Raw genomic sequence first — 15,414 nt, 5'->3', positions numbered from 1 at the left:
ACTCCCGGGAGGAACAGCCGACGACCTTGGCCTTGTCAGCGTATCACTCGTGCATAGGTTCATCGCTTCGTTCTCTGCCTGCCTCGGAGCGAATCACTTTACGCGGGAGAAGAGCCGACACGCATTTTAACACGGGGAGGGAACTTTGTTGGGTAACCATGCGGAAGCGCTTCACATGTGTGGATCACATGTAGGATTCGGCAGGATACGGTAGAATGAAGTTGCCTGATAGGCTAGAACCGTTTCTTCCTTCTTGCTTATATATATATATATATATATATATATATATATATATATATATATATATATATATATATATATATATATATATATATATATATATATATATATATATGTGTGTGTGTGTGTGTGTGTGTGTGTGTGTGTGTGTGTGTGTGTGTGTGTGTGTGTGTGTGTGTGTGTGTGTGTGTGTGTGTGTGTCTTATAATCACGTTTCACGTAAGTTCCAATGAGTAAACGGAACTTATGTGGCACGAGATTACAGTATAGCAGTGGCTCAGAGACATGTTCCACTTACAGTGAACCTGTGCGGAACGAGATTAAGAGTGTAGTCACGGTACAAATGCTGGCGACCGACTTCGTCGTTTTATAGGCTTGATTGGTTAATGGCGTCGTCATTTTATTCAGGAGGTCACCGTTCCTTGATGCTGCGCCGCCTATAAGAAACGGGCAGTAATATTCGCTACAGTTCCCTGCGATTTGGCGAGGGGCGACATTGAGCTGCGCTCTAAATGGGCAGCCCGGTGAAACTGCGCCAACGACCTCTCTTGAACTGGAAACGTATCTATCGGAGCACTCTTTGTCGCGAAGTCGCGCGCGCAATGAAAGCTTCGCAGAATCTACCGTGTGCCACAAAAGGATCGCCGTCGCCTGGTTTAGACCGTCGTCAATCGCCGATCACAACACTGGTCAGGGTGTTGAAAAAAACAAACAAAGGTGGACAAAGGCACAAGAAATTAAGAGTTCTCGCACCCACCCTCACAAACTTTCTGTCGTGACCTTCCACACCTTCGTGCGCTGTTACTTCGCCGGATACGAGGCGGCGCGGAAACTGAACGATCGCTGTTCGAAGAGATGCTGTTATTGTCGAAATTTCGACTCAAGCGCCAAATGCAAGTTGCAAGCTTCACTTGGTGCGATTTACGGCTACGACTGCTCAAAGAAAGTGTTAAAGGGCCCCTCACCAGGTCCCATGACAAATTTGGTTATATGCTTGAAGTTGTTACATGTCCTCTAGGGAGCGTTCTGCCGCAAAAATTTGTCAAATCGGCTCGTTAAATAGCCGAAATAGAAATATTTCAGTGCCGCGAACCCATGATTTCAGCAGGTGGGCTTCACTGCCAGGCAAGACGCTCTCTCCACTCGCCCCGTCTAGCCTCCGCAAGGAAAATTCCTTCCCTGCGTTCTCCCATACCGAACCTCGAGGATCGCGTGACGCATACGTCACAGGCCCCGCCTTCATTTTTCTTTCTCCTGGCTTTTTGTTTTTCGGCGCTGCGCACTTCCGCTGACGGCGCCGCGCGCGAGCTGTTCTCTCGTTCGCGCAGCCCACGATTTTGCGCGCTGTGCACAAGGACACATTGTTAGCGGTATAATTCAGTACTACACGAATACTGAGGCAGAACAAGCGCATCGCAGAGCAAGATCACGCGCTGGAACACGATATAAAATGGCATAGTTTCGGTACTTGCGCACGTGACTGCATAACCGTGGGAACAAGCAGACGAAGCGGAAGTACATCTCTCTTCCTTCTGTGCGAAGTAAAACAGAAAACACGCAGATATTCCGTTTGTGTGTTTCATTATTTCTCTAAAATTCAATTCGTCAATTCAAGTAACAGATCACACAAATAGCAGATGTTGCCTTGAATAATGATCGAACTCACGTGTCACTACGAGCGACTTCACACTGCGGACACGAGCACGTAGGCACAGGGACACGATGACATCACCGTCCGGCTTTGAGCGCGGTCGCCGCGAGAGAAACGGAAAACGGCGCTCCGATTGAAATTTCATACTTTTCCGCGGCGCGTAGCGATGTAATTCTTTGCAAACACGATCGTTTGCGCGCATTGTATACTCTGCGCTTGTCAGCTCAAAATGACCAGACCTGGTGAGGGGCCCTTTAAGCGTCGCAGCTGAATCGAGGCGGGTGTATCTCAGCTGCAGAAGGTTGCGGTTCGCGAAGCGTCCATGGTAACTACTTGTAGGGAATAAGCTATGCAATCGGTGATCATAGACAGACAAAATATATATTCAGAAAGTGTAACATGAACACGCAGGTCAGTCGCCGCTGGGAAATCGTGGGCCGCCAACAAACAAGATGGCGACCGAGCGAACGGCACCACACCACTGCGACTTCGTCATCTTCGTCGCTGTAGCAGACACACCCGAACATCGCCACAAATCTAACACACAGGCATCGATAGCAAACTTTTCTGAGCGCTTCTTCAATGGTTTGTTGGCTTCATATTAATAGGGTTTCGTTTGATAGTAGTCTTGTCTCTTCAGTAACGCAGCCGCAAGCGTTATCGGATGTTACGTCTTTCCGGATAGTACGTTGTTTTACGTCGTTCTTTGAGAAAAAGAAACAGGTAAACGAAGTTTAATTGTGCTTGTATCATGTTTGGTCATATCCAATAAAAGCGCGCAAGTGCTCGAACAGGCCCTTTCAATCTAACCCGTTCGTGAGTTTTTTTTTTCTTTTTCTTTCGAAAAATGGAATTCCATCTTGTGTCGGGTGTTGCAGGGTTTCACTTGCAGGTATCTCAGAACACTATTATGGGCATGAATTTCTCTACGGAGCAGTCATAGAGAAAGGTCCTACATAGGAAATCTATGCAGAGGTATTTCTATATCCTGCACGAGAGGAGCTAGTAAGGGGATAGAAAGAGAGGACAAGGGAGCACAAGAAAGCGCGTATGCAATCCAGTGACCTCAGGGAGCGTTCTCAAATTCTATAACTAATATAAGGCTATACGAGCCTCAGGAACTTTATCAGAGCACGCATACGCATATATAGCCTTCTGCTATAGAAGTTACCTAGAGGAGCACCAGCCTGGAACCGTGCGTTTTCTGATAGCGAGCGACTGCCCAGTCTGTCGACTCACCTAGGTGGCTTAGCGAATATATATCATTTTGCGCTGCTAACCACGAGGTCGCGGGATCAAATCCCGGCCGCGGCGGCACCATTTCGATGAAGACGAAACGAAAAAAAAAAAAAAAAGAACGCCCGTGTCCTGTGCATTGGGGGCACGTTGAAGATCCCCTGGTAGTCAAAATTAATCCGGAGTCCCCCACTACGGCGTGCCTCATAAACAAATCGTAGTTTTGGCACGCAGAACCCCAGAACTCAATTCCGCCCAGACTGTCAATCGCGTTGCGCATCATTCGCGCTGCCCCCTCTTCACTGTATTGCGTGGTCATATGACACGCAGGAAGGCGTGCTAAGGTGTCGCAGCGCTCTTATATAGCGCAGTTATCCTACGGATGGACCAGACGTGCCACCGCCGTGTTCGACGTGCAATAAGGGCGCCCCTTTCTCCTCTGGATTCTGCGTGCGACGAGCCGCAGAGCCTGCTGCAGGGGTGCAGCGCGGCGTCGTAGAGCGGAATATTCCTCAACACGCGCTGTCTGAGGGTTCTTAGCGGCTCGTGTTGCGGCGTGGCCGACGAGCGCGGTGCTTGCGTGTATATTTATTGCGGGTGGCGGAGAACCGCGCGCGAAGGGCAGCTTGCAGGCGGGCTCGCCGACCGAGGCCCTTCGCGTCCGCGCTCTTCCGCCGTCGTTTCTTCTCCACGATAAACACACGGCCGCGCGGCGGAGTCTGGAGAGGCAGCCGCCGCTGCACGCGTCTATTCCGGGAGCGGAGATTCGGCAGGCGAATGCAGAGAGAAAAAATAAAGAACACGGAACCAGCTGTTGCACTGGCTGGGCAAAATTCTGGGCATGGCTTCGGAGTACGAGAAAGGAGAACCGCTATTAGTCGGCGTCGATTGATTGATTGGGACCAGTACACGGTAGCCTTGTGACGTAAACAAGTTCGGAAGTGCAATAGCGAGATGGAATCGACGTTGTAGGGGGGGGGGGGCATAAATTTGATCGCAGCTGCTAATTTCATCAAGGAGTCGGCGACAGCACGCGGGCACTCATGTCGGATGCGTCGGGCGTGGATGGATGGGGACGGAGCGCTCCATTTGTACCACGTGGCGCTGCGACTAATGCCTCGCCGTTGAATAAACCCGTGGCTCCAGCGGTTACGCATCAGAAAATTAAGTGGCAATTGCGCACCGTTTACTACCAACGCATGCGACATATATGTCCCATTTCATGCATCCTCTGCTGCTTCACTGATTCACACGCTTCACAGCTTATAACAGTATACGTATATTCCTGTTTAGCAGCTATAGCTATACTTATGTAGCTGCACGAGCTTCGTTCTTTCCGTTTGTAATGACGAAATACCGTGATAACACATTTTGTAAACATATGCTGGTCCGCTGTGCAAGTCTGCGTCTTCGTTGCAAGCGCATCTCAGACGCGGCACCTGTTGAAGACCGCCTCCTGTTGAAGGCTCTGCTCACATCGCCTGTGTGCCTAGCTCATGTCTTGTACGGTCATCGTTATTTGTGATCCGGCAGCTCACAGTAGGAGTTGAAAACAAAAAAGCTGTACTCTCCTTTCTCCACTGGAAGGAACACTAAGGCAACGCTAAATCAATTTGAGCTGACAAAGTATTCATTCGAAACGTTCTTTTCCATCATTTCGCTGTAATATGGGTTGACTAAAAGAAGGGAAAATAACGCCAGACTTCCATTTCACCAATTCCACGCCGAAACGCTAGCGTCGGCCTATGTGTCAGTGAGATGTCACGGATTTCAAAGTATCTTCCCATATTGGCGAGCCTTTGTGGCGCAGTAGATGTTACTGAAACTTGCGAAGTTAAGTCTTCGGCTCTTTTAGAATACAGTGTAATTCATTTTTGCCGGCACAAAACGGCTAAAGGCCCGGACAAACGCCGTCAAAAATCTATGGCGTCACAGTGAGCTCTGGGAACTTCAAGGTGGCGTCGCCACCAGCCCTATTAGCAGCAGCCAGGGTGGAACTCGCAGTAACCTGGGGGGGTGACTGGCGTCCAGATCTCGTGAGCGGCTACGCCGAGAAATCGCGCTGTGGCATACTGCGTTCTTGGTGTCATCCGCGTCATTGTTTGCCAGCAATCGCACGACGCTCATTGTCTTTCCGGAGGACTCTCGGACTTCTTTATTTCTTTCGTTTTACGTGGTGGGCTTAGGCCCTCATCAAGTGATAGTACAGCACAAAGCTCGCGCACCCGCTAATAATAACACGGAGCTCTCGGCAGTCTTTTCGCCCGCTTCGCGGAACCCTGCCATGCTTGCACCTCAATGCACCCAACTGACGAGAACATGCCATGCGGGGAACGGAGCAGTTTCCGGCCACATGGCGGCGCGCCTTGTTCTTGGCGGTGCACGGCGGGTCTAGCTGAGGCGCCGTCTGCACGGGTTCGGTCGTTCGGTATACGTGCGTTCTTGCGTGGGTCGGCCGGCGCCCAGTTCTCTGCGCTGCCGACGTGTAAGGGGAGCGGCGAGGAAGAGGAGGAGGAGGCAGCGGCTCAGGATCGCGTTACGAGACGCTGGCGAGGCAGGCCTTCGTGGCCAAGGACACAAGACGCCGCCGCGATGCGCTCCCTTCAGAGATAACAAGTCGCGCGCCTTGGAAGATGAAGCCCACGCCGAGGGTGACACGCCGAGGCGCGCGCATACGCGGCCCTTCGCGTTAATTAATTGGCAGGGTCGGCCGACAAGCCGCATCGAGGGCACGTTCGCAATTACGAACGCGTTACTATAACCACGGCTTGTGCAGGTTTGGCCTCGGTGTCTTGTGTTAGAGGAGCCAGTTACATGCGCGATGCTCCGAGTTGGCTGATTTGGCGTGCGCCTTAACCATCATGCATGTTCGGAAACGTAAGTGAATAAATTGTGCACAGTGGCGTAGCGAGGAGGCGGCACACTGGGCACGTGCCCCCTCACCCCCCCCCCGCCCCCCTTATCAACCTCCCGTTTCCTCCCCGGTCAAGTGCGTGCCCTAAAACCCCTTAAACTTCGTAAAGTACTGCCACGCTTTGAAGAATGCGGCCTCCTCCTCGCGCGCTCTGGCCGAGGCCGACGCCGCGCTGCTATTGGCCTAATAGCATCACGTGGGCCTTCGCGCCGTGCATCATCGCCACTTTTGCTCGATAAGCGTCTACGGAGGGGCGAGGAGTGCATGTTGGTGCCGTTGCTACGCTCGAGCACTGTAGGCGGCGCCACGGTCGAGGAGGAAGCGTGACAGAGAGGACAAACGAGGAGTGAAGGCGGAGGAGGAAAGTGTCGCTACTTTACGAAGTTTAAGGGCTTTCGCGTCCCCCCCCCCAAAAAAAATGAAGAAATAAATCTGGTAACGCCATGTGCATACACGATGTGGTCAGCGAAGTCCTTCCAGAGGTTTGAGCAGAACATCTAACGCTTTTGTTAGAAAAATGTGTCATGCCAAACAGAACACGGGGAGTCGGAGGGAAATGTAATATCGCCGTCGCAACTGGCTGTGCCAGACATTTCCAGCTTGATACAGGGCTCACACCAACGCGTCCGTGCCGAAACTTTTCCTGTGGGCAAACGTTTCTTGCCACTAACGATTTTAGATTGTGTTTCGTTTGCCTCTCTTGTTTCGAAATGCATTCAATACAGGCACTGCTTATAATTGACGTTCTGAATTCTATGCGCCGGTTGTCCACGTCATGGCAACGAAGACGTGTCAGTGATACGTAGGCCGACACCGCGGCACCAAAGACGAAGGGAATGCTGTCTACGTTCGGTTTGGTTCTCTCCTCACGTACTGTGTTATTTTGAGCCATATTGCACAACAGAGTATCGAAGAGGGACTCACCTTTACAAGCCCGCAGCAGTCATATATGGACGAACGGTTCGAAATAACGGCTACAGGTGAACCGTACATTGACGACGCATACTTGGACAATGATAAAAGTTCCCTAAAAACGGAAATGTTTGAGGATCGAATTGTTGCACACGCAAGATTTGTGCCGCAGAGTTGGCGCATTGTAAATCGACAAGCTGTTCACCGAAGCGCACAAAGTTCACGCCTTCTTTGACGGAGGGGCCTCGATGTATGGTCGCTAGATTTTCTGTTACCAAGATAAATGAAACCTGGACCGGGATAACGTAATAATTCTATTCCGATGCTCATAATGTATACATTGTCGCATTTCGTCAGCGGTCCGAGCGGCGCTCTGCCCGCACCATCGCCGGTGGATAATAACCGTTGTTCATATAACAAAGCAATAGAAGCTGGACGAGCTAAAGTTGCAGGGGCAGTTCCCACAAGGCGTGTTTATTTTATGGATAGGTTCCACAGTTTCTACAAGTGGGGGGAACCTGGGTACATGTTAATACAGGGTATGTGCTGAAAGCAAGGAGACAGGTTGTGGCGTTGCGCGCAGGTGGAGTTAATCGGGACAACCGTGGGGGAGAGGGGGAGAAGGGGAGAAATCGTCAGCTTCACAACGCGACGAGCTCAGTCGAGCAGGAGAAACGAGTGGGCACGCTTGACGGTGCACCCCTGTATCGTCGCTGAGCTACGACAACAATGGAGCTAACGCTGGGACAGCGCTACTCGGTGAAGTTTTGCGTTAAACTGAGCAAGTCCCCCAATCGTGTTCCGTGACGGTATAAGGGAATCGTCCACAAGGAATTTGTTCCCTCCGGGACGACGGTGAATGCGTGCTTCTACGCGAAAGTTTCCCAGAGACGGAGACAACGCGTCCCTGCGCGTGTGTCGAGAGATCGCGACATCATGGGTTCTGTACCGCGACAACGCGCTCCATCGCACATGTAGTCCGCTGTCAGAGAGTTTTAGACCGGGTAAGGAAAAACCACGCTTCGCCCAGCCACCATAGAGCCCCGACCTCTCTCCCCGTGACTTGTTGCTGCTTCCGAGAATGAAACGTGCGTTGAAAGGACACCGATACGACACCGCCGAAGACGTTCAAATGGCTGCAACGAAGGTGCTCAATGAGATTCAAGAACATGACTTCCAAGACGCCTACAAACAGCGGGAAACCCCCTAGGCTAGCTGTGCCGATGTCCAAGGTTCTTAATCCGAACAATACCAGGTGTATCGAACTATTTTGTCAAATACAGTACATTTTCTATACTCTGTCTCCTTAATTTCAGTACAGACCCTGTATAATGCGTATACTGTGGTGCGAGTACCGTATGTGTTTGTGCTTTTTGTATAAAGGAGACGTCCTCTCTCGAATGCCTCTACGATGGTGTGTTGAGGAGGTCCTGACGCTACCCTGCAAGACTTCAAAAGCTGCATCCTTTCTTTCCGCTGCATATAACTTTTCCGGGCAGAAATGTGTCGAGAACTCGGGGCTCTTTGGACTGTTGTCTTAGGGCCATTGATCGCCCCCTATGAATCGGGTTTCTGTAGCGGCAGTAACATCCACGCGTAGTTGCATAATGAGCTCCTATAGTCGTATAGCTGTATGTTTCTAAATTGTGGTACGCCTCCGCTATGGACGTCAGGCTCTGGAGTTTTGTAAGACGCGTAGCGCCACCTGCCGGTGCGAAGAGGCAGTAATTGAGTAGTGCGAAGCCCGACTCCCTTGCTAAGTTGCCTATGCAGCTAGCGACGGCGAAACAACAATTTAACTAGATTTTGGTCCATATTGCGAGTGTTTTGCGCATTTACCACCCAGACAGAGAGCTATGGATTTCTACGCTAGTCGGACGCGCCGCCGAACTGCCATAAAGCGCTTGCTGGCTCACTTTTCAGAGTGATGGCGGAAACGACGGCAACCGCATTAGCTCCGCGCGCTACGAAGAAACGCCGCAATCGACGCTACTGTTGTGTTGTGAATTGCCATGAACGTGAAGGACGGAATAACAACGTTCAGTTTTACCGATTTCCATCGCGATCGTATGAAGGGGAAAGGCGAGAGCGCTGGATACGGACCGTTCAACCTGTTAGGTAATCGGATTACTTGCATTCCCCACAACACAGCGGCTCGCATGAGAAAGTGCGACAATTTTGTTCTTCTGTAATTGTGTTGCCTAGCCATGACGGAGGACCGTGGTAACCAAGCGAGAACTCAAGAATTTGCAGCCGCCACTTCGTTGGTAACTGAAAAAGACAACGTTGCGAACCGTCCTGTGCCATCGATATCTCCACCTTTTAACACGTCCGCCTCCGCCTGATTCAACAAGTGGAACGGAGAGATTTGGCAGGTCAGCTTAACCAAACATTTTGGTTCATTTATGAATTCAAAGTCCTGTTCTAGAGCATCGTTGTATCGCGAGCTCATTTCTACTTTCGGTATTTTGTATGTCCTGCGCCGATACAAGCACGCTTCGCAATGTGCTGAGCCTGCTCGACTGCGTTTTTCAAATGTGAGCAATGAAGTTGCTGTAGGAGCACTGGACGAGTAATTGCGAAGTAACGCACATATGTAAAGAAAAAGAATGTCGTGTGTATTTACATTTATTTGTGCGCGCTTGTTGCTCGAAGCGTCTGCGAAAAGTTCAAATTAAGGTACGGGCGATGCTGTAGCTCCTGCGAGAAAGAAAGATGCAGCGCGTAGGCACTGTAGGAAGCTTCTTTCGTTATGATCTCACGCTGTTTGCTGCCCTGGAAAAGGTTATGAAAGGATACTCTCTGTAAATAATTGCGAGACTAAACATTACGATAAAATACACAAAAATATAGGAGATACTTAAGTCTTGTGTTCAGGACATATTCAATATGAGCCATTTTGAAATGCTTAGATTTTTATGCTGATATGCATACAGACAAACCTGATGCTCTCTGTACTTGCGAGTTGCAGCACGCCGAAATAACACTTGAGACTTTATTTTATATTGTACAAGTACTTCGCTCTGCTGAGCTTCCTTTCCGAAGCGTGGATGGGCGGAAGAAGCTTTCCAGGTCCTTGATTTTTAGGAAACCGTGCCTCAACACAAACGAAAGAGAAGGGTCCATTGTGGCCAATGCACCTTCGCTTGCGGACAGCTCTCCTTGCACTACTCAGTTTGCGCCAAGGCTCCGATGGGGGCGCTGGTGACGGCTTTTTCCGCAGCGCCGCCTGGGCAGAGTCTGAGGTCTATAGCTCTCTTTCCTTGCGACAGCCGATTGGAGCTTGTCCGTTTTCTTCTCCTTTTTCTGTGCGCAGCGCCCCGCGTGGTGACCGCTCCCGAGAACACCCGCAACCGGACGGGAGGCCGGGCCGCCATGACGTGTGAGGTGACTGGCTTCCCGGTGCCCACCATCGAGTGGCGCGTCGACCACGGAGACGGACCACTCAAGGCACTGCCCAGTGAGTATACATTAGAGTGTGTGTTCACATAAAGTGGGACGCGCTCGCCCTTCGCGAAGCTCGTTACAAGGAGCGGCCTCGTCGATGAAACGCTCCACCGTTGCGAACGTGGGGCTGGTGCAGGTGCGAATACTCGGCACTTCAATGACATTTAGGTACCACAATGCGCAACTGGCTTTCCACAAGTGCACATGATGGCGTAAATTAGCACAAAAGGGACAAAACGTTGGTATAGTGAAAGGATTCACTGACGATTACGATACTCCCTAATGCGAAATTTGAGCGCAACTCTATACATGTTTTCAATTCGCGATATATTGGCTGGAGCGCACAATCTGTCTCGTGCGACACGTTGCGAATGGAGCGAAGTGTGGCGCGACTGCCGCACTGATCTGGAGATCGCGAGAGGCAGCGCGTGGGCGCGATTCACAGCAGACGCCGCAGACAGACCGCTTTGCTTCCATACATGTGATCTGCGGCGTCATCGATGAACAGACAACGCGCGCTACTTTGGCGCCATCTCGTAGCCATCGTCGCCGCAGAGCCTGTCCCGAGCGGCACCACGCTTTTCTTCTCACACTTTCGCCATACTCTCCTCCTCCACTTTCCTCCTTGCGCTCTCTTCGCTATCGCCGTCTTTCATCACCCGCTGAGCTCCGCGTTGGTTCTTTGATCCTTTGCTGTGCTCGTTCGCTCGGTTTCGTCCGAGCGAACGAGCACAGCAACGTGAACGGGCCCATGAACGGGCGCCTATACAGCTGCGCTCTAATATAACGGATTAAAAATTAAGTTATGGGGTTTTACGTGCCAAAACCACTTTCTGATTACGAGGCACGCCATAGTGGGGGACTGCGGAAATTTGGACCACCTGGGGTTCTTTAAAGCGCACATAAATCTAAGTACACGGGTGTTTTCTCTAATGTAACGGATACAGTCATATGGAGTCAAACTGAAATCACCTATTTACCAGTGGCGTCGAGGACAGACCTTACCCAAATTTGTGAATAAATGTCACTGCAGACATTCGCACCGGCACTGGCACAGTGGTGGGCACGTGACTGCTTCTTATACCGATCCCACGAATCACGTGCCTGTGTCTCCGACCCCTTTACAACGCTTAGCGTTCCGGAGCCCTGAAGACAGAGGAGCTGCGAGTATTGAGACTCTACAGAATCCTGACTATACACGCTCCAGCGACAGGCCCAGTTACGCGAGCAGCGGGTCCGGAACTTTGACAAAGACCGTGAGCATGCCAACGTCGTCAGAACCGTCGCATATCGACGTCGCAGCCACTACTTACGTGCTCTTTAACGGTACCTTCAAGGGACACTAAAGAGCGATTTGTTGTTAGACTGTATTGGCAAATTACATGCACCTCCGAAATAGCGCACTTACCGTAAGAGGAAGCGCGGTATAAGCATTGAAAATACGCAAAAATGAAATAGGGTGACGCCGCCGCCCCTGAGGTCACCTGCTATATAAAGCACTTAGTTCCTGAAACACCTCGCAGTGACGGCATGTATTTTGAGAGCGTCTACGCGTGAGCTGGTTAATTATTTATCACCATAGAAGGAATACAATGCATGCATTCTGAAAGAACCGAAGATTTAACTTAATTATTTTAGCAAGTGATGGAAATATTTTCATGCTCCAAGACGGCCGAAATATCTAGAAAAAAACCGCGATAACTATTACGTCGCTCTGGTGTACAGGAGCAGGCTCCGGCGCAAAAATTCGAGAAAGGCAAGTGTGGCCTTCATTTTCTCCGGTCATCCCTTTTTCCGCCAAATGAGAGAAAACTAGAATATATATAATGGCCACCGCTCGAGATTCAATTAGTGTTACTATAGCGCCCCTTTGCTTCTATTCGCTTTAATATTAGAGACCTCTTGTAAAGGATACTGCATAAGGACTGGGAATACATCAGCACATAACTTGCATATTACATAACGGAGCGCACGAACAGAAAATACATTAGGTAAGTGTAAAATGCATAAAACACAAATACATAGACCCAAATAATAAAGACTAGAAGTGCGCAAGCTGTACACCCCTTATAACCCGCTTTAACCCACCCACCCCACATAATAGTAATAATAATAATAATTATAACCCACCCCACACTTTAAGCATAACCCCCTTCCAAGGCACTCTGTTCTTGGCAGCTGCGATTAGCGCCGGGAAGGAGGAAGCCCGTCCGCGAAATATCGCACAAAGAACCTCGACCAGCGCGCTCCTGTGGTATCGTCAACTGCGATATCGATAAGGCACGCTGGTGCTATCTCGGGGGGCACGGTGGCCATTCAAGTTTCCATTCACGCATCATACGAGCGCCCGATGATACGAGCGACCGACTAAACGGAATCGAATAGAAATTAAAGAGAAAGCGGTCCGCAAGTTCGGAGCCAACGCCTCATTGGCTGCGATTCAAAGCCGCGAATTTCTCAGCCGCGACGAGAACGCCGCATGCGAAGTTGCAAACTCTGTCCTTCTCTCTCTCTCCTCGCAGCGGACAGCTCTCGCATCAGCGTGCAGAGCCGCGGCGGACCGGACAGCTTCGAGGTGACCAGCTGGCTGCAGCTGCTCGATCTGCTCCCCGAGGACACGGCCACCTACTGGTGCGTGGGGGCCAACGAGAACGGAGAGGCGTCGGCCTCCGCCAAGCTCAACGTGCTGCCGTAGAGAGGCTCTTTTCTTTTGTCTTTTTTGTTGACTCAGCTTTTTTGTTACGTATACACGATTGCACAGTCGCGCCTCGTTCACTTCGTTCGTGTGTCTTTTTTTATTTGTTTTTGTTTCGTCTACGTAAAAGTGCCGCGTGTCTCGTTTCTCGAGTATATACTGTTCTGACACGGTTCACTGTCACAAATGCTTTCGGTGTCGTAATGTGACTGTATAGACTATACTTCAGAGACCAAAGCCGCTCATTCTTAATCTTCTTCACGCGTTGTAGCATGGCATCGCGTGTCACCTTCCACACAAACACACAAAAAGGAAGAAGAAGAAAAGATACACATTGCCGCGGATCGCAGACAGGAGAGACGATGATGCACTGCGAGATTGTTGCAGTGGTCACGTGAGACCGTTATAAGGAGACTACTGTCGAGAAATTATGTGCAATTTACGAAAGGTCGATACTCACGCAAAAAAAAAAAAGAACTAGTGCTGAAGCAGAGGTTGCACCAAGAGATAAAACTTGCCGCGCTAACGCGCTCGTATAGTTAAAGCCCCTGCATCCACGCGCCACCGCCGCTTTCTTAAGTAGCGCCAACCTTTGTTGTGCGCCGCTTTTCTCCTCACGCCAAAAATCCGGTTCCGGTATTTCCGGTTCCGGCATTTCCGGTTTAAAATTTCCGGTTCCGGCGTTTCCGCTTCCTGGAGTTGCGCTGCGGGAATTTCCGCTTTGACTGCTGTTAGACGATGGTGAGACGCCCGCGCGTGCTTAGTTGAGCTGTGGCAGTCGCCATAAGAAGAATGCAAAGGGGACAAGCTGTTGTATTCCCCTGAAGTAGTAGTTGGCGGTCACTGTTTTCCAAATGCACGAAAAACGGCAGTGGTCTCCAAGCGCCCAGGCCCTACATTCCACTGTACGTTGTCGCTCGTGCCACAACCGGTCGCAGGTTGACGCGAAGCAGCGAACACGAGCAGATCGCTGGTTACAATAGGCGGTGGTTCTTGACTGGAATTGCACTCACAGTTTCAACCGCAGCTGGTGCAATTAAAGCCTCTCCAGTGACGCGAAAGTAAACAACGCTAAAAAACAAAACGTCACTTCCACTCGGAACAGGAAGCTGCAGCTACGTAAGTTCCGCTTGGCACCGGAAGCTAAGGGGGTGAGTGGGAGACGGGCGTGGAGGAGGAGGGCAAGTTGGCTGTACTTAACCTGGTCGGCGGAAACGTGTATGGAGGGGCTTTAGTATAGTAAGCTGTGCAGCTTCCAACTTACGGCCGGTATTAATAGGGACCTTCTGGCGGAAACCGTCAAAAAAATGGACATCGAAGAGAAACAGAGTAGAAGCTGACCACATTTTCAGACGACTTCTTACGACTGGATCCTGCCATTTCAACGACGGTCCATTCTCTACTGCATTTGTACTATGCCAGCGCCAATGACGACACGTATGGGCGCACTAGCCGAGATTCTAGTCGCGTGTCAGTTCATTACTCACTGCCACCGTGCTTCGCTGTATGCTTACAGGATGTAGAGGGCGACACATACTTTTTTGTGCGCACAGACTCCTATAGATCCTGGCAGAGCCGTGCATTTGTGCGAGCAACAAGCACTTTCTTTTTTATGGTGCTGCAAGTCCTGCCAGTCTGTTATTTTCTTTTTCGACCGTTGGCACTTAATCGTGCTCTGAAATATACGAGCCGTAATGCCTTTTTTTTCCTTGTTGTAGAAATCGGCATTCGCTTGCGCGGTCTACTTTCGCTTTTTTTTTTTTAGAGAAAGATATATTGCAATAAAGAACTTTACAAAAGTTGCTTCTTGACCATTTATTGCGTGAACGAATGCTCAATGCGGCTCACGAAACGACGTCATCGGTGGAGGCTCCTAAAAATCGATTTTCTGCTTGTAGCAGACAATTCTCAGTTTGTGTTATTATGCATACATGCATACATATATATGTATATTTGTACTCCATTCATGCAAGATACATATTTTCGCATTCTCCGAGTTTTGTAATTAATGATTACAAAATGTGGACTCATGCGTGATATTTCTACAGGAACGTCACATATTACAAAATCAACCACTCTACGCCTACCATACTTGGAATTCGCACCCACAGAGTCACTTGAGAGATAATTTTCACGTAACACATTGTCAGAAAAAAAAAATGGAAGAAGTGAACCCGCTGGGCGACAACACACTAGCGCCGAGAGCAAACACCAGGACCTTCCAACCCCTTCCACTAAGACACTTATTATTGCGATAGCAATTATATGAACGCTCAAGGCAAAATTTTCGCCGTTGCCATGATGTTCCGTGTAATGCCC

General features: G+C 50.1%; 1 protein-coding gene across 1 annotated transcript in view; it reads left to right on the top strand.

The window, feature by feature from the left end:
* LOC142573060 (insulin-like growth factor-binding protein-related protein 1) overlaps positions 1 to 13,175 on the top strand; it is a 42,647-nt gene extending 29,472 nt beyond the window's left edge. The window contains exons 2-3 of the mRNA XM_075682570.1: positions 10,270 to 10,413; positions 12,923 to 13,175. Of these exons, the coding sequence (XP_075538685.1) occupies positions 10,270 to 10,413; positions 12,923 to 13,095 (317 nt within the window). The 3' untranslated portion in view covers positions 13,096 to 13,175. The remainder of the gene's footprint in view (positions 1 to 10,269; positions 10,414 to 12,922) is intronic.
* Positions 13,176 to 15,414: the final 2,239 nt, after the last annotated feature.

The sequence above is a fragment of the Dermacentor variabilis genome, chromosome 2 (genome assembly GCF_050947875.1).
Source record: "Dermacentor variabilis isolate Ectoservices chromosome 2, ASM5094787v1, whole genome shotgun sequence".
In the NCBI taxonomy this organism is placed as follows: domain Eukaryota; kingdom Metazoa; phylum Arthropoda; class Arachnida; order Ixodida; family Ixodidae; genus Dermacentor; species Dermacentor variabilis.
The sequence above is the reverse complement of the archived record's forward strand: the minus strand, read 5'-3'. Positions and strand labels throughout refer to the sequence as shown.